At 37.5% G+C, this 26,566-nt stretch overlaps 1 protein-coding gene and 1 pseudogene across 13 annotated transcripts in view; one reads left to right on the top strand and one right to left on the bottom strand.

Annotated features, from left to right (window-relative positions):
* Positions 1–26,566, top strand: part of LOC118923037 (uncharacterized) — a 524,114-nt gene that overhangs the window by 464,931 nt on the left and 32,617 nt on the right. For 8 of the 13 annotated variants that reach the window (XR_008997783.1, XR_008997785.1, XR_008997786.1 and 5 more), the window contains one exon: positions 1,568–2,271. The exons of 2 other annotated variants lie outside the window; for them this stretch is intronic. Coding sequence is in view for 3 of the 11 variants with exons in the window: in XM_057502373.1 (XP_057358356.1) it covers positions 1,568–1,645 (78 nt within the window). In the remaining 8 variants the exon portion in view is untranslated. Of the gene's footprint in view, positions 1–1,567; positions 2,272–20,753; positions 21,050–26,566 lie in introns of those variants that run through there. 3 more of the 13 variants (XR_008997784.1, XM_057502375.1, XM_057502379.1) reach the window with 1 other exon arrangement.
* On the bottom strand, positions 10,242–10,716 carry LOC118923038 (hemoglobin subunit zeta-like; annotated as a pseudogene).

Here is a 26,566-nt window from a genome sequence, read left to right as displayed (position 1 = left end):
AGAAAGAAAAAGAAAAGAAAGAAGTTTTTCTCCTTCTGACAAGAACTCTTAGGATTTCCTTTCTCAACGACTTCCCTTGATATCATGTAGCAGTGTTAACTATGGCCGTCATGTTGAACATTACTTCCCTAGCACTTATTTATCTTACAGCTGAGAGTTTGTACCTTTTGACCACCTTTCTCCCTTTTCCCCTCCCCTTCCCCCTGTATCTGGCAACCTTACCAGTCTGAACTCCTTTTCTATGAGTATTTTTTTAAAGATTCCACACATAGGTGAGGTCATAAAATATTTGTCTTTCTCTAACTTATTTAACTTAGCATAATGCCTTCAACATCCATCATGTTGTCATAAATGATACGATTTCCTTTTTAATGGCTGAATAATAGTCCATTGCATATTTACATATATGTTTATACACACACACACACACACCACAACTTCTCCATCCCTTCATCCATCAGTAGACACTTAGGTTGTTTCCATGTCTTGACTATTGTAAATAATGCTTCAGTGAACATGGGGGTGCAGATACCATTTGAGTTAGTGTTTTTGTTACCTGTTCAAATTTTAATTTTTTTAGGATTCTCCATACTGTTTTCCATAGCAGCTATACCTGTTTTTTTTTAATCCTATCCATATGGTCATTTTTAATGACCAAAAGAGCTCCACATATATTATGCATAAAGATACTGGTATCGAGACTAAGAGTAGACTGTCTAAAATGGTTTTCTAATAGTGAAGATGGATTTATTCTTAATTATTTTCATCTCCTTACCTAGTTCCTCCAGGTGACTAAACTTGTGTGTTTGCAAGATGGGAGGTGAGGGAAAGAAAATGGTGATTTGATTAAGCTGTGATCTTACCAAATCAGCCAAATTTGTCCTCCAGTGTTAACTTTCAGCTCTAAGGTGCTGTGTACAATTTGTAATTCATGTGTCCAAAAGGCTTGTGTGTTAAGCAGTTGTATCTGGTCAGTATTAAATCCTATTCTTAGCATCAGGTGCTCAACCATGATTTGTCCATGGTCATGCAATTTTAAAAAATGGTAAGTGACAAAAACAACACAAAGATATCAGATATCAAAGTAAGATGTGACCATTTGTTGATAAAACTATAGAGATAATCTATTAATAATAAGTGCTGCTTTTTAAAAAATCCTAGTAAGTGTCTCAGAAATGGGAAAATATAAATACAATAATAATTCATCTTTAATGTCTTCTAATAATTCATTGACTTCTTTATCATTTAGAATAAGGGACTAAGGCTTTCCCTGAAACCCTACAATTCACATTATGCTCTATAATTCTTTCTCCCCACTTTCTCCCCAATTCCCTTCAACTTTATCAAAGTACCTGGAACCTGAGTATTATACTTTATCCTCAAGAAAATCTCTCCCAGGGACAAAGGATTTAGTCTTTAACTTTCATCCTTGAGTTTGAAATGTTAATTAATGACAAACAGGAATGTATTTGGTTATTTACAATAGAATTTGGATGTCTTTTCTTGGTTCTAAAAAATACCTTTTCTTATTATGGAAGTAATACTCTCTCATTCTTCCTCAATACAGGTAATTTGGAAAATTCAGGGAGAGTCAGAAGGAATCAAAAACTTCCACAGTCCAGTGATAAACACAATCTGCAGTTAACATATTGGTGTATTTTCTTCCTCCTTATGCATACATTTTTGTTATATAATTTAAGATTATACAACATATGCAATTTTCTATTCAGTAAGTTTTAACTTCACATTATTGCATGAGCATTTTGCAATGTTATTCCATAGATTTCAAAAATCTCAATTTTTTAATTGAGGTATAATTGACATAAAGATTATATTAGTTTCAGGTAGACAACATAATATCAAAAATCCTAATAAATAATATTTGAGGGTATCTCTATATTTTTACCAACAAATCAACCCTGAGTGTTTTGGTTGTTTCTAAATTTAGTCATTATAAATGATGCTAAAATAAATAATGAACATACTTATACGTAGATCTGTGTTTCTCTGATTTTTTCTTTATAATTATTCCTAGAAATGGCAAAGGTGAGAAACTTTTAAAATTTCACAATATGTATTGCTTTGGTGCATTTCAAAAAGTTTGTCTATGTTTCCACTAGCATTACATAAGAATGCCAATCACCCTGTACGTCCAGCAGCATTGAATATGATAATTTTTAATCTTTGTAGATTAAATCATGTTGTCTCATTGTTTTTGCTATTTGTTTACTAGTGGGATTAATTTTTTCCTCTATCCATTTGTTGTTTATATTTCTGCCTCTATATAGTATATGTTCATAACTTTGATTGATTTTTCTATTAGAACTTTAGTATTTTTGTTCTGACTTCCTTTTTACTTGTGGGAGAGGGATAAAGGGAAACTATATTAAACTATATTTATAATCTCTCTACCTTTCCCCTTTTCTCTTTTCCATTCCCCATTTCTCTATTTATAAGAAGGAATGTTGAACCTTTAGCTCTACTAATTGGAATGAGGTGTGCTTAGAAAAGGCATGGCAATACATCAGAAAGTAAGATGTGGAAATATGGGGAGGAAAATATTGGGGGAAAAAGGTTATGAAAATAGAAAGAAGTTGAGACACTTCACAGGAGGGAGAGGAGGGAGAACGGAAAAAGAGCCAGACTGGGCTGCAGTTCAGGGACATGATCAGGGCTCTGATGAGGCTTTGATGAGAGGGACAGGCAAGAGGATTGTGAGCACATCTTACTGTGTTTTATGCAGGAAACTTCGTATTTGCTGCTACCTCTGCCCCTCAAAACAAAATAAAACCATCTTCAATGAAGTGTCTACATGATTCTTTACAGCTGTCAAGTTGAATTTGTGTTTCTTTTGAACATGTCACTGGGTCAGGATGGGCCTTAAGTGAGGATAAGATAGCCTGGGTTTGTTATTAAGGTTAAACTCACATAATACATATAAATCATCTTGTATTTTTAAACATATATTCTCTCCTATTGGTTGTTTAATTTTGTTTATGCGAATTTGCACAGATATTCTAGGAGGCGGAAATAGCAATTTAACAAAACCAGGACTTAACAACAGTCCACTTCTATCTGTGAATGCTGCTTTCTTTAACCAAATGTAGATATTAGACACACATGTAATGCAGTGAGGTCTGAGAGAACACCCTCCTGACCAGAGGATCCCCTGGGTTAGGTGACCCAATTATCACAACCAGGGAGTCTGCTCACACCTAATTGTATTATTACATTTTCAAGTAAGTATCCATAGTTATATATCTCTGTCTCTATATAGTTATGTTTACAAATGTCTACATAAGTGCGTGCATGTTAACAAATGTGTGTGTGTGTGTGTGTGCACATGTGTGTTAGAGTGACCCAATATCATCTTTCTTTTCTTCCAGGTTTTCTGTGGCATCAGTGTTTACATTTAACACTTAAATAATTATGGAATGAATGGCTTTGATATATAGGATGAGATGAGGATCTAGGTTGACAGCTTTAAAATGATGCAGGTTGTTCTGATGTTATCATTAGAGAGTGGATTCCTTTCCTGTTAGTATTGGGACACCTACTTTGTTGCATACCCAGTTCTTGTAAGTATTAGAGCCATTAGACTTTGTCTTTTCTAACAACATGCTATAGTGATTTTTGTAGGTTTATAATACCTTTTGATATCCTCTCATTACTTTTTCAAAATTATTTTGGATTATGTTCTAAAATTTTTTTGAAACTTTATTAAAAGTACATTAAGCCCATAAGTTGCTTTGCAAAGAATTGATATATTTATCACATTCAGAATAAGGAATATTTTCCTGTCCCAGTATTCTCTGTTCCATCAGAAAAATTTTATAACTTTTCTTTATGTAAGGTATCACATAAATTAATTCAAAAGTTATTGTTATGTATTTTATATATTTTGTTGCTGTTATAAATGAGATTTTTTTCCCTATGTAAGATGTCCTACCTGGTTATTGCTAATACATGGAACAACTTTTGAATTTTTAATCTCATCATCACAATGAACTTAAAAAAAATTAGTTCTAATGTTTTATTAATTGATTCTGGGCTTCTCTAAACAGATTTATACTATCTGTAACTAGAAATAAAATATCAGAAAGGTGATGAAATCAACTTCATTTCTTGGATTTTTATTGGAAGATTTTCCTGGAAAATTTTTGCATAACATTGAAAAACAGTAGCCAGATCACTGCTAACTATGGAACACCAGAGACATTCCTGTTTAATTCAGAAATGAGAAGAAATATCCATTAAGACCACTTTATAAACATCATTTAATCTTCTCATTAACTTAGTGAGGAAGGCATTATTAATATGTAATACATTTAGCCTTGATGAAATACATAGTACCTCAAAAATACGGTACAACAGATGAGGAAAGCAAAACAGAGTGGTAAGGAACCTGCCCAGGGTCAAGTAGATCGGCCTTGAACCCAAATCTGTGAAATTCCAGTCTGTTCTGTTTATTAGAACTTTTTGCTTACTTGACATTTCAGCAAAAGGAAAGCATTGTACTTGTAAATTGCTTAAAATTTAATAATGTGCTTTTACACACTTCATCTCACATTTTCTCAGAAATAACTTTTGAGTTAAGTGGGCCCATCATGACTCCTAAATAATACCAACTAAACACTTAGATCTTGTCTCTTACCTCATAGGTGGTTTAGCTGCATCATAGTGAAGAAAGATAAGGCAAAGCCCTACTGCTTTAATTACACCTGGGGGGTTTCTCTCTCATATGTATTTGAAATATTAAGTTGCTGTAACTTTGTGAGGATTGGTGTGAGTTTAGGGATTTGGGAGAAACCCATCAAGAAAGACCAATTTTCCTATTATGGGGGAAGGAGAGCTACAGAATTTTCAAGTTACCATGTGCATGAAATTGGTACAAGGAAAGGTGATAGGCCTTTTTGCCCAAGCAGTTTTGAAACCCACCAAGAACAACATTTGATATTATATTTTGAAACAGAGAGTGGAGCCCAGCTTCCTCACAGTTTATCTGAGGTTTGACCAAGCACTGGTGTCAGCCTGAGCTCATCCCATTTCTGCTTTTCTTCCAAAGGACAAGTGTGGCATTTTTTTGCCTTTTATCTTTCCATTGGAAAGAAAATGTATATTTGGGGCTTAGGTGCATGTGTTGTTCCTGTATGAACAACCTGTTCCTCTGGACTTTACAGTGGCCTTTGTCCCAGATTTTCTTGTCCCATGACTAAGATCAGGTTAGGGTGGGGCTATGTCTGCCTTATTCGGAGTTACAATGGCATGGGGAAGCTGGAAAATATCCACTGTGCCTTCATAAAAATATTTGTAGTGGTTTCAGTTAGGAAAACAGTACTCAAGGGATTTTTTGAACTCAGGCTACTAAATTTGACTAACTAAGCTGGTGTGTGTGTGTTAGGTGAAAGGATTCCTGAAAGAATATTGGACCTCTCCTTGAATCATTTGGGCGACTACAGGTCTTAGATTTCTTAATACCCAGGGAATAATTTTAATATCATTTAGAGTAATCAATTTTGTTGTTATTAGCTTTCTTGTACAGTGTATCCATACTATGAAGTACTAGTTAGCCATTCATTACAAATGATGTATATAAAGCATATGTAATAACTTGGGGAGGTATTTTAGAATAGTCAATAAAAAATGTCAATTCATAGTTAAATTGATTCAGATCTCTTTTGGTTGTCTGTAACACAACTCCAGTACAAGTGCTTTACATATATACTTCAGAAGGCTCATGAGAATCAAAGTATAGAAATCAAGGACAGATAGATCTCATGGAAACTGAATCTGAAAAATTACTGAACATAAGACTCCTTTATCGAGCCACTGGATTTCCACCAAGACTTCTCCCTGCATACCTAATCTATGTTCCTCTCTACCATGCCACACCCTCTCCTGAAACATAGCTTTTCCTCTCATAACTTTAGCTTGTACACAGTCCAAAATGTTTTCCTTAGCTTCTATTATATCTTGCATGAGTTCATCTTAGAGTCCTTATTCACTGGCATCACTTCTCAGTCTCCCAATTTCAAATTCCTCATCTGATTGGCTCCATTTATTTTTCTGAGCCAGACAACAACTTGTAACTCCTTAGTGAAAGAATGGGCCACCCTTTGATCTAGCTGGCCAAAAACATATGGTCACTTTGGTATAAGATATGTACACTTAGGTAGGAGGAATCCTAGGTGAGAAGCATCATAAATGTGTCTAGTACTTAAATACTATGTGGAAATATGTATGAATAGAAAATAAAATTAGGAAAATAAACCAAAATATTAACTGCAGTTGTTTCTGGACTGTGATAATTCCAAAGTTTCTTTTTCTTTGTTTTGTCTAATTTTTCTTCAATGAGTTCATTATTTTATAATCACAAACATACTAAACTTCAAAATACTAAAAAAAGTATTTTTAAAATAATGATAATGTTAAAACTAAAAGAGACTTCAGGATGATATGATTCAATACAACTTCAGTTCATAAAAGTTGAAGCAGGCCCACACTCATGTAGTTAAGTGACTTACTTGAAGTCACAGAATAAGAGATGTGCTAAACTGAGTCTCCTGACTTATTTCTGAATGAGCACAGCCATGGGTATGGTATTGCCTTTTCTGAATGAAATGAGATGTTCTGATTGCAAGAACCTGTAGGTAGTGGATCTTTGTATGTCATCTAACATGCTCTAAATCTTGGGCAAGTTTGGTAAAATAATACCCAGTTGGCTTGAAACAGAACTTCAAGCCCCAGGTGTCATTAAACCACCATTTTTCTATGAACTATATTTTGCAAAGGGCTCTTACTTACACACTCCAAATCGTCAGCTCTGCTTAATGTTACGATGACACCAGCAGTAGAGAAGGAAAGGAGGAATTAGGGTATTTCCAGACATGAAGTACAGTCTCCCTCTACATTTGAGTCTATCTCTCCACTCGGGTGGTTTGGGCTTCCCTCCCTCCAGTGTTTTTCTCTTGATGGATTAACATAATCTCTTAAGGAGAGAGTAAAGTCCTTTGGGTTGAGAATGAAGTAGAGGCTGGGAGGGGCATAAAAATCAGATCTGTGCTAAGGGAGAAAGGAAAAGAAAAGTTGGAAGACACTTAAGGTTTCACTCAAAAACAGGATACCAAGCTGAAATGAAACACCATGCCTGGCAGGAAAAGGTTCCCACACAGTTTGAAACTGGCTCCTGCTTAACCTGGAGAAAACAAAATCCCTGAGGGATTTAGTCCGTTCTGGGCATCAAAATGTTCAGAGATAATCCTGCCTCTAAGGCATTTACAGTGTGTAAATTCCTCTTGCTCAGAGCCTGAGAGAAGCTTGAGATAAGATTCAGGTAGAAGTCCCTGGACCATTTAGTATTTATTTCTTAGAAGATGAGCTAATATGACACAGGTCACATGAATGACAGATTCAAGATTCAAAAAGCCTCAGTAGTCTGTAATGTTAGCTTGAAAAATTATTCCCAAAAGAATGAGATGAAAAAAAATTTGAAGTCCTAACCTCAGAAACAAACAAAAATTAACCATACAAATAAAAGATAGTCCATTGTTGCTTAATAGTAGTTGACATAAAAATATCTTTGCAGTGTCAATTTCAAGCTTAAAAAGAGTTAAGTATGGCCAAGACAATGAATATTGAAAAAGTCCAAAATAAATTTCTTTTTTAGATTTCAGTATTTCGTGTTAGAAAAATGGCACAAGCAGACGGGAACGTGCCGAAAGTAGGGAGGAGGGTCTGCGACAAATGTAGGAATCAGGAATCATATCATGGATGAGGATACCCAGTTTGGGGGTGGGAGAAGGAGGAATATATAACAGTGGTTTCAAATGCTCAAAGGATCCACATGGAGTTAGAGGTCTTTGATAAGGAACCAAAGGGCTGAATTTACAGGAAGAAAAATTCAGTTCAAAATCAGGAGGATCTTCATAAATATCAGAGCTGTCTCCAAACTGAATGAGCTGCCCTGTGTAGTACTGTGTTCTCTGGTATTAGAAGAATTCAAACAAAGGTTAAAGAACATACGAGATGATGGTGGAGGTTCTCCTAAGACTAATTATATGAATCTGTGTTTTAAAAACTGAACAGTCATGTAAATTATTTTCTTTTTATACCATCCTCTGCATTAACTTAGTGGTACCACTGCCTTTGTTATTTCAATGTGGATACTGAGAAAATTAAGTATTAAGATGACTTAAAATACCAGCAAAACATCAGCAGTCAAGGTTGCCCCATAAATTCCTTTAGTAATGATTTTGCTCACATTTGTGGGGGCCACCATAGGGTCTCTACAGTTTTTTACAATTTTCTTTGTTGCCGGCTGAGATGCTGTTTTTCCCAGGATCATGTCTTAGAGGCCACAAAGAATGAAGCCAACAAGCAAGAGTACGGAACAACCAGCAAAGCTTTTAATGAGGAGAGGAACCCAATAATCAGGAGGGGCTCCGAGGGAGGAAGCTATTTAGGCGGCAGTGTCTAGGGGATTCTAAGCACTGGAAAGGAGGAAGTCCACCTGGTTGCCTAGGACTTGTTGCTACGGCTGGACTGGGGAGGCCACATGGTTGCTAGGACTTGTCACTATGTGACTGGGGAGTCCACCTAGTTGCCTGGGACTTGTTGTTAGGGCCAGACTGGTAAGTCCACATGGTTGCTAGGACTTGTTGCTGGGGCTGGGCTGGAATCAGAAACCCCTCTTGTTTCTCAGGCTGGCCATTCTAGCGAGTGGTTTCTTACACGTCCTGTTTGACCAGCTGACCACAATGCCTGATGTCAGTGTCCTGCTTGGCCAATATCCACCAAGACAACACGTCCCGTTCCACCTATCCCACCAGCTACCTCCTGCCTCATCTCCACAGGCATTTATTGACATGTGCTAGGCAGACACTGTGTCAGGGTCCAGGACACAGCTCTCTCCTAAGGCAATTATCTTTGGGGTTATAATCCATATAATGTGCAGGGTGATAGGTTCTTAATGCTCAAATGAACTTCCGTTTTAAACTTTTTCTCGATTTAATTGTCCCCCTTTTGTTAGAAGCTTTGATATCCTTAGATGAATCTTGTTCAAGTATACCTCAATGACCCACCTTTAATATTGTAGTAACGTTTAGTTGAAACCTTTCAATGTATGCAAGTTAAGAAAATAGTTGTATGACATTATATTTAATTGAAGTAGAAAGCAAATAAGTGTGTATTTGTTACAAGTCTCCTCCTTTATGCTGCTGTCTTTGAATATCTAGCAGGTTTATTCAATACTTATACCTAAGATATCTTTTTATCTTACAAGTTGAGCTGGTAAAATTTAAGTTCTGAAGAAATCTTTAATAATTAGAGGCCCTTTGATCTAGAGTATTCCATGGTTAATGTGTGAGCAGATGTTGGCCTGCATTAAGTATTAAGATAAAAAAGAGTAAAATTGGAGGTTAATTTTGCAGAAGCCTTCAGTGGTATCCAACTGGTTCTTTGAATCTCTGCTTAGACATGAAGCAACTGGCAAATTAGGTTCCAGTATTATTTGCTCCTTGACTACTTTGCAAACTGGCTGCTTTCTTTATATTTTTTACAAATTTCATCAAGCTGTTAAAAAAAAAAAATGAACCTCTAAAGGTTGCATCAATTTGCTAAAATCACCACAATTCACCTGTGTTTGTAGGGGAGACAGGGTGGTACGGGAGGGGGATCCTTAACCAAGTCTGTACTAATACTTTGGGAACTGAAATGGGATCCTTTCAAAAGAATAAATGGCAGATGAATTCCCCAATGGAGAACAGCCAGGCTACTTATCAAGCTGACCCCACCTTCATCATTGCTTGTTGCTTAGGTTTGGCTGGGTAATGAATCTGTATTCTGAGGATTCAACTTGTAAGAGTCATGTTCTTAGAAAGATTCATATCCACATTTCTGAATACCCATCTCCTTAAACAGACAGGACAGCACAGTTGAGTGTAGGTTATTTTACTTCATAATGTTCAACAACTATTTTAAAGCAATAATGATAACCTGTGACTGTTTTTAACATGTGTCAGCACAGAAATGGAGCTGCTTTTGGTGAAACCACACATGAAAGGTACAACTGTAGGAAATTAGATGAACTCTGAACCTTAAAAATTAAACAGTAAAGGTTATTGAGCAGCAAATGATTTTTTTAAAATGTTGATTTGTTTATTGGCACAACACAGGGGAGGAGGAGATTGAGAAATCCCCAGAGCAGCAGAAGGGTCACAGCCTATCCTCGGGGGCCAGCAGCTTCACTTCTCTGTATTTCTCAGGATGCAGGACATGATGGACATTAACTTGTCTCAGGCAGTGTGGGCATCAGCTGGGAAGTGCCAGGCCACTGTGACCAGCAGACAGGAAAACAGGAGTTGAAATTGACCAGGCCCACATGTAGGGGTATAAGCATGCAGCTCGCTGAGCTTGGGCAGGGCATTGCCCAAAGCAGCCACCACCTTGGAGCCATTTGTGCACAGCTGGCAGAGCCCTGCTGCAGGTCTAGATGGGGGGAGTAGGTCTTGATCTGGGGGTAGATGGGAGACAGCTTCTCCATGGCTTTGGTGTCATGGTGTCTGCCTGTGTGTAGCTCTTGCCGCACATGGACACAGTGATGGTCCCCTCAGCTGTGGTCAGAGACATGGCAGTGGCCAAGCTGGGAGAAGCAGCAAATTCAGGAAGAACAGAGGACTTGCATTTCAAGACCTGCAAACTATAGGAAAGTCTGGAGGACAAAGGAGGAGAGCATCCTTTTATAGGGGAAGGAGTAAGTTGGGAGGGGTTGTCTTGAACAATAGTTCATGAAAGGAAGAGGAGAGTTCAAAGTGGTTGGTGGCTTCTCATTGCCTGCAGGTGAGGGCAGCTTGCTGTTGCTGGGCTGAGAGAAAATCTTTCTTCTGCTGGATAGTGTAAACCATGTGGAGTGGTAGTGCCTGAGAACTCTCCCCTGATGGCATCCCAACTCCATTTTGAGTGAGATTTCCTTTATTTCACAGAGCATAATAATACTGGTGAACCACAGTATCACAAGGTTATATACCCCATTCCTTCCTGCTTAGTGCAATCTTACGAATTGCAGGAAGGACCCCTTTACAAAGTTGTGTATGTTTATATTAGTGGGAACAGAAATATCAGATGTCTTCAGCAGTTGCTGGGATCTGAGAAGAATCACTGATCTGTATCTTTCTGGTCCTGATGAACTTTAGGTAGGGGCAGCCAAAATAGCCATGCCTCATGGCTTTAGAGAGTTCCATCTAATGGCACTCTGGCCTGGTGGCCCTGGGAAGACCACCTTCACAGTCTTCCCTGCTGTCACATCTGGGCCCTGGCCCTTAGCAGGCTCAGACCTGTGACTTCCCTTACCAGAGCAGGAACTTCCACTGATCTGCTCATGGTTCTTTGCAGTACTTAACGGTTCTGTGAAAAATGAGCAAACAATAAAAGCAGACTCAAAAGGACACATTTTACCTTTATTTGTTTTAAAAGTTTTCATCTAAGGCAGGACAGAGAGGGACCACATAGGTAAGTCTCCAACCAAGTCTAGTCTTTTTCAGTGTGCAATGAAGCATGTTCAGTACAGATACTCTCACCAGGCTGTTTCAGCCTTTCCAGCCTTCTTTCCTGCTCATATCAGACAGCTCACTCTGAAGCCAGTTTCAGTGCCACCCATTTCTGAAAGCCAACTGAGAGAACTTTGCAATTCATTGCCAGAAATTCCCAGGTACCACCCCTGTCTGTACAGAGTCATGACTGTTAGGGTGAAGGATGGAGTGAAGACCCTGATGATATTTTCCATCATCTTTAAGATAAGTTCTACAGTCCTGCAAAATCAGTATAGGTTCCTGCCTAATGAGTCTTAATCATTTTCTGTGGCTTTACTATAGCCCTGCACCTTTATATTTTTATTCCAGACTATTAGATATCAATTCTGGTCAAAACTTTTTCTTTTTTTAATAGTTTTCAGATGTCCAGCATATAGTGTGGCCAAGATAAAATATGAATGTCTCAGGAATTAAAACTGTTCACAAGTCATCAATGTAAATGCCCTGCTCATAAATGATGAATTCTAGGAAGGAAGTCATGTTATTATTTCAAGAGACTCTGACTGTTCTCATCTCCCAGTTTGATAGGAACCAATCTGAACTCATACAAATTAAATATACATTATTATTCTAATTCTAATAACAAAGTGAATCAGAGAAATTTTAAAACATCAAAGTATCCATTGGAATTGGCATACAATAAATTGAGGTTCTCCTTTATAGATGATTCAGAGTATCAGCAGGGTATACTAGCACTTCCACCTTCAGTAAAACATTCTACTAAAGACTTTCTTGATGATGAATCTAAGTATGACATTGATCATGGCCTAAGGAAAAAGCATCAGCCATGAGACTATATTAAAATACACAAATGAATTAATGACTATTAATGATGGTGTTACCTCTAAACTCAGACTAACCACGGCCCCAGGCTGGTGAGAGGCAGAGGGAGTTACATTAAGCTGCCCACCCTCCCTGATCATTAATAGGGTCTGGAAACAGTGTTTCCTATATCTGTCTGGTGGAACTGAAGTCTAATGCCCTCGTGAGCCCTGAACCACAGCCTGCCTTAAATTTGTGTAAGATGGCAGCTCTACTTGCCTGGCCCATCGCCTAAGTCCGTAGTGACTAGTTACCTCTATTAACTCTTCTCTCTGCCTAACTTTTTTACCCAGTTTCCAAATGACCATTTTCCATTGAAATGGACCTTACTTCTCGCCTCCCTTACTAGCCTATGCTGGGCTTCCAGAGTTAACTGGACATTCCTACCAGGGCAAACTATAACCAAATACCTTAAAGCCTAGACCAGATGACCTCCTGACCCTTCAGCTCTGTCTTCTCTTTGACCACTAGGTCTGACCTGGATGAAATAGCAGTTCCTCATCTTCCTTCAATGATTGTTTCGATTTATCAATGCTTCCCAGCTTTTCTGAGGACCTTGACTTGATACTGGCTTAGTCTTTTTCTCCCAGGCAAAATGTTCTGTCATGGCTTGGCCTTGGCTGAACCACGTATGAGACCTAGAAGTATGTTGCATAACCCAAAGTAAAGGGAGCTTGCCAAGGGCATCAGCAATCTACGTCATTTCAGATATTCTCACAGGTAAGAGACCGAAGAGTGTACTTATGACTTTCAAAATCCGTTAAATTATAAACCAGGAGTGTGTTGTGGAAGTCAGATCACATGGAATTAGTTGATCTTTATTTTTCTCTAATATTAAAATATGTGAATTGGATGTATTCAGCTGGTATGGAGTAATACATTTCAAAAAAATTAGTAATAGCCATTAAATAATTCTGTTGCAGTGAGTGCCAGATGAATTTGATTCTAGTTACAGTTTATCAATAATCAGAAAGATAATTTACCCCAAGGCCCTTTGCTAAAGTTGAGAGACGATTTAACCACAGTTGACACTGCTAAAACTGCAAGGTGAACATGCAGGACAGCTTTTTCATAGAAAAACTGCACTTAACCTTGGGAGATGCCTAGGGAACCCTCTCAGAAAGAGAAGCAGTTCCCACAGAGAATGAATGGTCAATTTAACCATCACAAGAGACCAACTACACAAAGTAGCCAACATATATACCTGGTTATGATCTAAGTAAACTGGAGCTTGTAAGTAGGATCTATGCTGTTACTTTTGGACCTCACCAATTCACTACTTCATTTGAGTAGTAGAAAAGTATCTTTCACTTAAAGAAACAATTGATGGCTGAGCTCTAAAGGTGGCTTAATCTAAACCTGGACTTTAAGTGTCCAATGTATGACAGTCACCTAAAGAGCCTGTTGAAAGGGCAGAGATCCAGGCCCTACCGTGAGAGACTCTGGTTTGGTAGTTTTGGGGTGAAGGTCAGTAATCTGCATTCAGAATAAGCACCCAGGTGATTTTGATGCTGGTTGCATGACAGACACTTTGAAAAACTGAGGAAAGAACATGGATTTTGAAATTGGACAGAAGCCTTCACAGCCTAATTTAACCAATGACTCATTTGTAGCCTGCGTAAGTTACTGCACTCTCTGAGCCTGAGTTTCCTCACCCATAAAATGAGGACATGATTCTCTCATAGCATTGTTGTATATATAGAATGAAATTTGTAGAGGAAGCCCATGGAACCTACACTAACACTAAGTACTAAATAAACGTGTTTTCTCCCTAATGTCCTTGGTGGGTTATATCAAAGATTAATGGCAAGATGAGCCTTTGGAGAAACTAAATCCCCTGAGTGTGTAACTATGTAATCTATCATCCAAACTGAGGCACCTGTGAAAGTGAAAGGTGGTGCTATGAATAATTATCCTGAGACAACATATTAAACGCAGGACTGTATAGTCACCCTAATTATTACTAAGATAAAGGACCACATAATCGCACTGCCTTACCCCTATCTTCTCCACGTTCTCAAGCTGAGAGAGCCGAGTGTGGGCTGTACAGTTGTTCACTTGGCAAAAACTTTAAACCACTGTTAGTAATCTCCTTGTAGTCAGACTCTGTCCTTTATGCATGTTTACTGTCCCCGCAATATTAGTATGCAGGTCAACTAGCATCTTCATATACCCGGGGTTACCATTTTAACAACAGAAGCTGGTGTCTTTCATTTTAACAGGATCTCATACTTGTCATCATTAGGTACTTTGGTAGTTGTGATAAGAGAGATAGAAAATAAGGATTTTTTTTAGCTTTTTAATACCTTGAAGTTTAAAACATCTTATAAATGTAATACCAAGGAATGTTGATTTGAGGATATTTATTGTACAAAAGTTTGTATTAGCACAGGGCCAGAAACAATCTAAAAGTCCAGCAAAGTGGGACTGGTTAAGTAATGACAGGAGTTCCCAAAATGTAATCATAGACGCCTGGGATTGACTGTGAGGTCAAAGCTGTTTTCTTAATAATACCAACACATTCGTTATTCATCTTTTGCAATGTTTTGATGCTTGCACTAATAGTGCAAAAGCAGTGTTGGGTAAAACTGCTGCTGCTTGAGCATGAATCAAGGCAGGGGCACCAAACTGTGCTAGTTGTTGTTATATTCTTCACCACCATGCATGTCTGTTAAAAAAAAATAAGGCCGGTCTTACTTAAGACTGTCCTTTTTGAAGTAGTATAAATTACCAATTTTATTAAATCTTAACTCTTGAGTTCTTGCCTTTGAATATTCTGTGTGACAAAATGGAAGCATACAAAAGGCCTGGCTGCGCACTGAAGTCAGAGGTTATCTCAAGGAAAAGCACTGGTACAATTGTAGTTGTAAGTTGAAGTATCCTGGGGCATTTTTCACTTGAGAATCTGACTGGCGGGTGAACTCTATAGTTTTTCAGCATGGAGTATGTGGCAGATACTTTCTCAAAAATAAGAGAAGTGAACTTATCACTTCAAGGAAAACAATAGCCTACATATCTTGCCAACGGCAAGATTTAAGCTTCCAGGGGAAAATTAGAATTTTGGAAAGCCTCCAGGAAGTCGACAAATTCTCAACACTTAAACGCTTTTTTGGGGAGATTCACAGTGATATCAATGAATATTATTTTGAGATAGGGCATAATAAAGTAAGTCAACATTTGGGAGCGCTGCACAACTCAGTGAATCATATTTTCCAAATGATTAATGCGTGATGCTACAAAATCATGCATACATAAATGATCGATCTATTCAGTGTAAGACAGATCAACAGATTTTAACATAACAAAGTAGGAAAAGTTTATTGGTATGGTTTCAGATTGTATAGAGTAATTAACCTTTAAGAAACTACTACTCTGTTGAGTTTTAGTACATAGAAGAATATTCACAATATCTGAAAAGACTATTAAAATATTTCTCCCTCTTCCAACTGCGTATCTATGTCAGGCCAGATTTATTTGCTGTATTTCAACCAAAACAGTATTTTGTGACCAACTGAATGTAAAAGCAAATATGAGAATCTATTTGTCTTCCATTAGGTCAAACATTAAAGAGATTCACAAAATTATAAAGCAATGCCATTTTTGCACTAAATCTGGGAAAATATATTTTTCACAAAAATGCATATATGTTAATATGGAATGGGCTTATAATTGTCATCTTTAATTAATATATTTTAAATTTTTCTCAGAATTAATTTCTAAAACATAGACATTTACATAGAATAAGTCTTACATAAGGATCAACATAAGAAGAAGAAATCTTTGGACTCTTCTGTAATTTGTAAGAGTGTAAATGTTCCAGAGACCAAAAAGTTTGAGAACTGCTGAGTTGTGGTGTATTAATAAAATGGAGTCTTGTGCAACAGTGGAAAAGAACAAGACTGATTTATAAGTCTTTACTGGAATTCATGCCATTATATATTGTTAGGCAAATGAAATGAGTTACATTATAACATATATAGCATGCTTCTATTTGCATAAAAATGGGGGAGTAAAGATACATAGAAATGTAGTTATATATATGTACATATTCCCATTTTTTTTTTTAATAGAGAGTTCTTTTATATCCTAGACAGTGGTTGCATCTGGGAAAGTGACCTGGGGTTTTAGTAGAGGGGAGAATAACTTTTCATGGTATATCCATTCGTATTTTAAAAACTTTTTTTGCAATGGATTTATGCTATTAAGAATGCTAACACTCTTTTTAAAAATCATATAAAGAAGTGGTAAGTTGTTTAGTATTAGATGAAAATACTAAAAAGGACAGAATTGGTAGACCCTGGGAATATTCATGCTGTTTGCCAACTTTAGCTCATTATCTATTAAAAGAAATGTCTCTTTTTGAGTTCACATTTTCAAATTTTAACTTCAACCATAGCAAATAAGTACTTTTTGTCCTGCTTCCTATCTTTCTGCAAATATTTATTTTTCATTAATGTTAAACAATTCTACCAGTAGTGCTTATTTTTGTTAAAGTGGAATAGCAAAATTTCACAGGCAGGAAATGTCTTTTCTTTCTCGCTGGATTCAGAGGGAAAGAAAGACAAACACAACATGAGGACTGAAAAGATAAGGATCCTGGGCAGACATTACCAAAAGAATAGGGGCAGGATTAAGACGGGGAAGGGCAAGGGAGACAGTGGGAGGAGAGTAAGACCAGACAAGGTGAATCAAGAAGAGGAAAGAATAGAATGGAAAAAGCTAGGAGAGGAGGAGGCAGAATCAGTACAAGGTCGGGGAGAGAGGAAGCACTTACAGATAAGTGGAAAGGCGAAAGAAAAATAGAAAGCAAAACAAGGGAAAGCTGAGTTGCAAACAAAAACTGTCTGTTGAAGAGAAACAGCCGCCTCTGCAAGTAGCTGAGGGGTGGGTGGCTGACTCTAGCTGTACGAGAAATGGGAGTGAAAAGTCACTGGCCAGAAATTCGGTGGAGATTGAGAAACTGAGTGGGCATGGCGCCTGACAGAGTATTTTCATTTAGACAAGATTCTTTATTTAAAATATATATTCTGAGTAGATAGTTTCCAGGGGCCAGTGACGTGTCCCCTCAGCTTTCTATGCTCCATCTGGAAAGCTGAAAGCACAGAGCAGGCGACCTTGAGCTGTGCCGGGTGGGTGAAAGGCAGAACCAGAGAAAGAAACTTGTGTGATCCCTTATCCTGCGAGGAGGAGAAAGAGAGGGGGCGCTGAAAGAGCCCTTTATCCACTGGCCGAGCAGCTGGAGCCCAGTCTGTCTCTCCAGCTGAGCGCCAGCCCAGTCACACTCTGACCCAGACAGTCCCTGACAAATAGCGCCCTGACAAAAAGGGCGAAGGGCTGTGGGGGGCGGGGAGTGAGCAGAACCCTCCCTAGACCAGAATATTAGGAAATGGAAATTTTGAGAGAAGGGGAAAGAGGGAATTGGCATCAGCAAAAGTGAAACTTTCCCAGTAGAAAAATCTGAGCTCTTAAATGCGGGAACAAATCTAGGAAGAGGAGCACTCAATCAAACAAGTGTAGAATACTTCCTACTAGATTTTTGACTTGTGGATGGGCTTATTATTCCTTTCAAGGAGTATTATCTGTTCTGTGATGATAAAGAACTTGGAGGTTCTGGGTCAGCAGTTTTCAGCGTTGTATCTCTTGGATCTCAAATCGCCCAATCTTTTCTTTCAAGGCTGAGCTCTGGCAATCAGGTTATGTTTTACCATGATTTGTTCTTTGCAAGCAGGTTAAAGTTGATGTGCTAAAGGGAGTCATACAGCAAGTTGCAAAAGGCACCGAAAGAACTACCCACACAGGAATAATTAACTGATTTGCTAGTGTAGGACATCCATTCGCTTACAATGGCTACTGGGATAAACATTCATAAAAAGCAAGGATGGAACAGTTCAGTGACAATCTTGTCTCTAGGTGCCATTGCCTCCTGTCTGTATGGTATCAGTCTCCAGAGGAACTTTTGATGTAATAGCCCCAGTACTGGGCTGACACTAACCAAGAAGCAAGTGCTCCCATGCGAAGAGAAAAGTGAGCAAAGGGTTAAAATATTACATTAAAAATAAATGATCCTGAAACATCTGGGGATGAGTCATTCAAGACAGTTGACTGTTTATCCCTTGAAGCACAAGAACGTTTTTATTGTAATTGTTTTATGTGAGAATCCTGTCAAAAGCATAGTTCATTCTTCTCTTTCTTAGAGTATATTCTGATTATATTGTTGCCTTTATTACTCAGTGTTAATTATTATTAAAATTATTTTCCTCTTCAACTACCCAGTGATGATTTAAGTCCTATGGAAGGAAGGATGGAAACCTGTTTGCCTCTATGCTTACTTTCCAGATCAACTGAATGTTGTTTAAAGGTTTCTCTTGAATTTTCTTTTTATCGCTTTCTGTCTCTTTCCTTGTTGCCAGGCTGTCAGCAGCTGCTCCACACACACACACACCCTCCTTCAAACTTGTCTCTAATCTACTAAAGGGCTTGGAAGTCGAATAGCTATGTGTACAAAAATTATGGGTAAGGTACCAGGAAATAGGCTGTAATTCAGTACAGGAGCAAAACACCTGAACCTCAGTGTGTCAGATTGGTTGGTCTGTCGGCTTTAGTGTGAGAACTTTGTGGCATAGTTTGGATGCTCATAACCGTTTTTGTTTTATTTCATAGTCTCATCTGTGATCTTGTTAACAGATACTGCCAGATGAACTCTTGAAAAATGAAGTGCTTTGAACATAAATTGAGAAAATCCTAGCTGGTTGTTAAAGCAGTGAAAATACTATTTTCAGAACGGTAGGGCAGGTTCCACCTCTCTGTACCCACCCCCAAATTAAACACATACTTTCCAAAACTCAAATTCATGGTAGTTTTACAATTTTTCAGAAATGAAGAAAAAGGAAGCAAAACAAGCTTCTCAAAAGTATTACCAGTGATACCCATTATTAGTGTTAAGATCTTTCAGGAACCACAATTTAAAAACTGCTGGTTTTCTTTTACACAGGAGTAATAAGACAAAGGAGTTACATAACTCTAGGCATTTTTGTGTATACAAGTTTGTAGTCTCACTACTTAATATAGCATAAGTATTTTTTCTTTACTAAAGAATCTCCATTAACAGTTCAATTGTTGCATAATATATTGACTGGACATACTTTAATGTACATTTTTTTATCATTGTACGTACTGGTATACTTACATTTTTCTACTTCTTTTATGAGTTTATCTGTTTTGATATTTTGAGCATAATTATTCTTTTATCAAATTATTGTAAAATTTTTCCTTAGTATTTTATTTTGTCAGTTTTTAACCATACTTCTCAAGATAAATTCATTTTTCTAGCAAAACCACACTTTGTATTTTACAAAAATAGGAACTTAAAAAATAGAATTCATTTGGAGGGAAATTTTCTTTGACAGCAAACTCTGTGAAAACAGACTAATCAAAGACATCTGAGGTTGTTTTGCTCCCTCAGATGTCAAAAAGGTCTTTCCCTCTTATTTTAAGCTCTGTCTTCCTTTTCTCAGTCAAAATAATGATTTTTAAAAGGCCACTCCTTTTCTGAATTCTCCTGTATGCCCCTGTATCATAGAAAATCTTTTGACTCCTTTTGAAGTAGCAGAATCAATCTTTATATTTAAACCAAGTGGATTATTTTTACATTCATTTGTAGTAGAAGATGATATTACTCCACGGCATCCAAACAGACCAAGAAGATTGCTTCATAAACTGTATCTGCTGTAGGGAAATCTGCTCACTATTGATCTTCCTCACAGATATCTTAAGAAAACATGCCTTTTATTTCTCACTTCTGAAGTCCATGAAAAAAATAGCAAGGAATTTAAAGTCAGATGATATGACACTGAATTTATTAGAATTTATTAGTTTTAATTGTCTAACATGAATTTCTGTAAGAGGACAAACTTTTATTTGAAAATTCAGTAATAGATTTAAAATGCTTAGGTCAGGTCCTACTCCTCTGCCAAACATTTAAGGTATTCCTAAGAGAGTCTACATAGGTTGAGTTACATAAACAATTTGCTGAGGGACATTGTAGCCAACTCAGATCTGCCAGTAAGAGGCCCTCTGACCTTGGCTGGTCATTAGCTTGGTGAGGCCTCAGTTTCCTCATTTGCAAAATGAAAGGGTTTCATGAGGAGGTCTAAGAATCAAGGGATGCTACCCTTGGATGGAATCTCAAAAAGGGTGGACATTAGAGTGCCTATCTATCTGAAAAGCTAAGCCAAGGATGTCCTTCAGCTGGGACACTGACTCAACTACTCATGAAGATTGTAGGGGAAAAACCAATGCTTCCCACTTTGATTATTACAGCTGCTGCTTTCATTTCCTCCTTTGCAGGAACCCCCTGCTGTGACGTACAGGAAGGATGCTTGAAATGGAAGCGAAAGCAGAAACTTCAGGCAGTATAGGAAACACCAAGTGAACCTATACATCTGCAAGGGGGTCCTGGCTATTTATTGTTCTGAGTAATTTGGAAGGAAAGGTATTTACCAATATCCACTTCCTCAAATAATACCTTCCTTAAATGAACGTACTGCCTAAAAAAATACTAAACATAGGAGTCAAAATTTCAAGGCAAAACCTCCATAGGAATTTTTGTATAAGAGAAATAAATGTAGTCACCAACTGTTTGAGGTCAACTGGAATTTTTTGTTGTATATGCCTATAAATGTACCAGTTCAATAAAACAGGGTGAAAAGTAGAAAAGCTCTTTCTAATAGATAGAAATAGATAGTAGTAGATATGTCTTCTAAAGGGAATAGATTCATCAAAGATTTATTTATAAGTGGCTGGTTCAAGCCCATCCAAAATATCATTTTACTTTGCCAAGTATGAAATTGGTATGAATATGGACAGGCTGCTCACGAGGGCAGGAGATTCCTCCCAGAATCTAGCATCTCCCTGCTTGGTCGCTCATGCTCCAAGCTATTTATAATACCCATGGCCATTTCTAAAGCTGGGTCAAGAACAGCATTTTTAGATCTTTTTTGACCACAAACCACAATAAAAATACATCTTAAACCATAAATCAGTACTCACATCTGTGAATGTATGCGTGTAGGTACATAATGCATGTATACATATATAAGTAAATACATCTGAAAGAAAGTTTCAAGAAATGATACACTCACCATGTGGGATGTACTAGGAGACTTTCTGTTTTAGTCTTTGCTGCGTTAGTTGTTTAAATGCTATGGTGACTCACTATGCTGGTTATTCAGTCCACATATAGGTTGCAGTCCACAGTTTGAAAAACATTGGCTTAGGTTAATAATAATAATGATAAATATAATAATCACAATATAATGAAAACATCAACCAAATGAACCATACACCTTATTTAGAGGAATCAGAGTTATTTAAATGTGACCTAGAGTAGAAGGTGTGGAGGAACTGGCTTACAGTCCAGGAGAATTTTCTGAGATAACAATTGACAACCATCTGGAACCTCTGTCCCCATCCCAGCTGAGTTCCTGATTCATCTAAATAGTGCGCATAGCTGGTTGAAAGATCTGCTTCCATGTGTACTCTGACCTTAACCAAATCTGAGAGTTACAGGAAAATTCAGTTGTATAGTGCACCCTTACTTTATGAGTGATGAAGAAGTAAAAAATGCTGTCAATTATGATTGTGAAGTTCCACCAGTTATATGTCATATCTCTATTTCAGAGATGTCAAAATATTTTTTAAAATGTGCATTTTAAAATCAGCACTGGACTAATCACTTGGAGAGCCCTCTACAAGCCTTCTGGGTCACCTGTTCTTCCCGTGATAGGACCTGCAGGGGTTTTCTTATCCATAGGGAAAATTACCTAAGATGGTATTTTATGAATCTTATGCAGTTTCATAAACTTCTACATCTGAAAGTCATCCTCAGTGATAATCTGGATTGTACCTCCTCATGTTACAGTTGAAGAACCTGATACCCAGGGAGATATTAAAGACTTTCCCTAGATAACATACCAAAGTAGAGACAAAAAGAACTTAAAACAAATAGACAAAAGATCTAGGTTGTAAGACTGGAAAGGAGAAATAGTAGCACAGAGAAAAGGCTGGAACCAAAGCCTCTGATCATTTAGTCTGACTTCTTGGAAATTAGGCTCTTATTTATCAAAACAAGGTCATTAAGAGGGGAACCATAATCCCCTTCTACATTTTGGACCCAGTGTCTCCATTCTGTGGAGAGGTAAATTAATGCCAGACACTGTCTTTCTCAAATATCTTTTTAGTCATGGTATTTTTCCCCTCTCAAGAACCAAGAGCTAACTTGGTTTCAATCCAATTACTTATTTCTCAGTCAGGCCATTAGGATCTTCTGCTGTCAACTTGATTTGTTTGTAATTTATATCCCACCCATTTCCCATAAGAATCAGTTGGGTCAGCCTTTCCACCTAGTTAACATAATCCATTCATACTATCCTCATTCACATTGATTCTTGACAAAGTCCCAGTCTACTACTGCTTATGTAAATCCCACCTGCTCTGCCCCACATGCGGTGTGAAGCTTCTCACTTGCATTACTTACAAGTGCCCCTGCCAAGTCCTGTTTGTCTTTTCTTTTAACTCCGACATTTACCCCCCTCTGGAAAGCATCCTTTAATTAATGTTGTTTTGTAGTCCCTGTGTGCTTACAGCATAGTCTACATTCCTTTCATTTTTACTCAGCAATTTACTTGAAAGTTGTTTTCTAACTGATCTCAACTACATGTTGTGTTCCTTTAAGGGTACCACTTCTGTACTGCCCACAACTTTGGGAATGATGCTCAGTGTGAAATGTCCTCTGATTCATATGCTCCTGCCCTTAGAGGGAGGAATATTCAAGTACATGCACACACTCCAGACAGAGACACAGGAAGAAACACATGAACAGAACAGTAAAGCTGTATTAGCATTTATTCATAAAGAGTTTGCTCATCACCTAATGAACAGCCAGAGTACAGAATATTTGAGTAAATTAGAGACTTTCACGGACTCTCCCAACACCATCTGCATCTTAACACTTAACCCGTACTTAGCTGTTTCTAGTTCCCCAAGGTCGCTTTGTCACACCTCTGTGCCTGTATTCACAATCTTCTTAGCCTAGAGCATCCCTCACCACCTTCTCCACCTGGGTCACAAATGTTCCTCCTAAGCCTGTCAAGAGAAGTGCTTTCTTGCCAGAACACAGCATTCTGTGTTCCCCATCACTGTGCTTGCAGGGAGCCCTGAGCAATTACCCATTATAGCACTTGTCACTGTATCGCAATTGTCTGCTCACGTGTTTCCATTCTCAATTAGCTTGAGAGGTACTTGAGATAAGGTGCATAGGACCCTCTTTGAAACTTGGCACCTAGAATGGTGCTGGCATCTGTAATTTGAGGCCAATTCACATTGTCCCAAACAAGAAGAAAATGAATTGAAGAGAAATGCTCTATCCACCACTGGAGGGAATGGCTTGGGTTATGAGCACACAGAACCATGGTATTCCTCCAATATTAGAAGTGGTTCTTAGAGTTGGGTTGTTTTTTGTAAGTTCATCTCTGTTGTGGAATAAGTCATAGAAGCTTGTTAGCAATATCTTAGGGAAAAAAACGATCTTCTAAAAGGTTAGGGCCCTTTGGACTTCTGCTTCAGTGACTCATCAGACAGCCTTAGAAAATGTCTTCTTAACGCTACAGCAGTTTGATTGCTGCCACAATAGTGTCTAGGCTGGATAACTCATGTTATAGTGATTTGCTCATTTTCTCTGGAATGATGGCCTTCTTTACCCTTTAAAACTGGTACTAGCTTTAATAAAGTTCCATTAGTTCATTTCAGTTCAGTCTATTCTCTACTATTGCTCCCACCCCATGGACCATGTTTTAAGAGCTGGGTAAGTGATCCTCGTAAGAAAAGAGAAGGCAATTGAGGCTTATTTTCAAGTACTCAGTATACAACCTGAATGTCAGTCAATTTGCATCCTGGAATTCATAATCTGAGAGGTATTCCTTTTACCTTGAGCCATACAAGAAGGACATCTCGGCAGACAAATGGTGGGACTCAAATATAAGTCATCATAGAATTTCTCACTTTCCTGCTTTGATAGAGGTCAGTAAGTCTAGCACAGTGGAAATGGAATGGACTCTAGTCATAGTCCAACATTTGTGCAGTGCCACATGTGAGAGGAGGTGTTATAGGGATGATGCAAAGGGCATTTGAGTCACACAAAGCTTGATTAGGCCCTCCTCCCATTTGCCACCTGGGCAACCTTGGGCAGTCTACTCTAACTCTGTGCCTCCGTTGACTCATCTGTAAAATGGAATTTAATCACTTGCCTCATAGAATTGTAGCTATGTATATGTGTAAAGGCTCATATGCACTTAATGTCAGGTACATTATAAAATGTAATACATTTTACATGTTTAATGTAAATGTATTAAAATGTCTTTAAAAGGTTGATTATTACTAGTGTTATCACGTCCAGGCTATATTCTAAAACTGTTACCTCATTAAATAATTTTTTCATTAGTACCTCACATTATTTAAATTTGGAAAACACTGTCGATAGCCTGTGGGGCTTCAGCAGCAGCATTGACACTGTGGATTTAGGATTTCTTAGGTAACTTGCTTTGTTTGGTTTAGCATGCAGGATTCATGGCTGGCTTGCCCTGTGCCCGGCACAGGTATTATTACAAAGCTGAATCATTCATAGACCCCGAATACAATTACTGATATTCAACAGAATTCCCTGCATGTGGAATCCTTGGTGCTCTCTGGTGGTTTCTTTTGGCTGAATCAGTTACTTTGGAAAATTTTATTGATCCAGGAAAATTCTGCACTGGGGAGATAGCATCATAAAATGACTCATAAATCCAAAGAACAGCTTCCAAATTAGTTTATCCATGAAATGTAGAAAGACAGCTCTTGGTAAGTCAGCAGAAAACAAAAGGGACTTATTCTAAAAAATATGGCCATGCCTGTTTAGGTCAGGAGGCATTATTACCTCAAGGTTCTGCATATAGATTCAAGGATGTGGGGCAGGTTCTGTAAGCAAGTCTATTTAAAAAATAAGGCATTTTGGAAAGTTGTTCACAATTTAGTTTTAAGTGAAAAGAAATGTCAAACTCTGGATTTATAAACATTAAAATGTGAAGAAGGAGTGGTGGGGTTACAGGAAGATTTTCTTTTATTTATATGTCTTTATAATTTTTAAACAATGAGCATATATATTTTATGTAATAAGATTGAAGTCACATAAAAAAGAAAGTGAATGCAGTTCAAAATGTATCTGAATGAAGTTCCAGGACTTCTAAAGCAGTCATATTACCTGGTAACAAATCATTTAAGTATTGATAAAACAGGGAAAGCAGAAGTGGATTATATTTAAAATATCCAGGCTGAGAGGCCTCTGGAAATTGCATTGCTTGTAGGAAATACTCAGCAGCACTCAGGAGTACAAGATAGACGTCTGCATTTGCTTCCTACTCATCTGGGCAAGAGCATCTTCCACCCAATATTTTCAAAGGCACTTTTGGCCAGGATCATTTTGACCAATATGCATCCTACAGTTGCTGTAAACTGTCTTACTTATTTGTTAAAATTATGATCCTTTCATTAAAAAAAGAAGTCTGTTTATCATTGCAAAGGAATGACACAGAAACCTCTTGGTAAGGAATTAGTTTATCCTACTAGTAGTAAGCTTGCAGAGCTTATTCTAAATATGGAGGATTAAGGAGAACTGAGCAAACAAGTAGAATTTTACAAAAACAAAATTACATTCATGAACATTAATATTGACCATTGGAAGCAAAAGCTTTCAAAGAAAGAGAAGCTTGTCTTGCCTTCCAAAGTAAAAATCTTACTAATTAGAATTCAGAAAATAAACAAATACAAAAAATTGTTGAATAATTGCTTACCACCGAGGAACAAAGCATGCCAAGTGTCAGACCACAGAATCTCACAGAACTAAACTTCTTCCTAAACTGGGAAGGATAAAGGCAATCATAAGATAAAGAGTACTTTTTTGTTTTGTTTTGTTTAATTCTTACAGATTTTTTTAATTCTTATTTTTATTTTATTTTTTGTCATTTTTTTTTGTATTGAAGTATAGTTGATATATATCAACCTATATTATCAAATTATATCAAAGTATATTGATTTCCATTATACAATGTAGTGATTCAACAGTTATC

The sequence above is a fragment of the Manis pentadactyla genome, chromosome 5, assembly GCF_030020395.1.
Source record: "Manis pentadactyla isolate mManPen7 chromosome 5, mManPen7.hap1, whole genome shotgun sequence".
In the NCBI taxonomy this organism is placed as follows: Eukaryota; Metazoa; Chordata; class Mammalia; order Pholidota; family Manidae; genus Manis; species Manis pentadactyla.
Note: the sequence above shows the minus strand (reverse complement) of the source record. Positions and strands in the feature narration are given on the sequence as shown.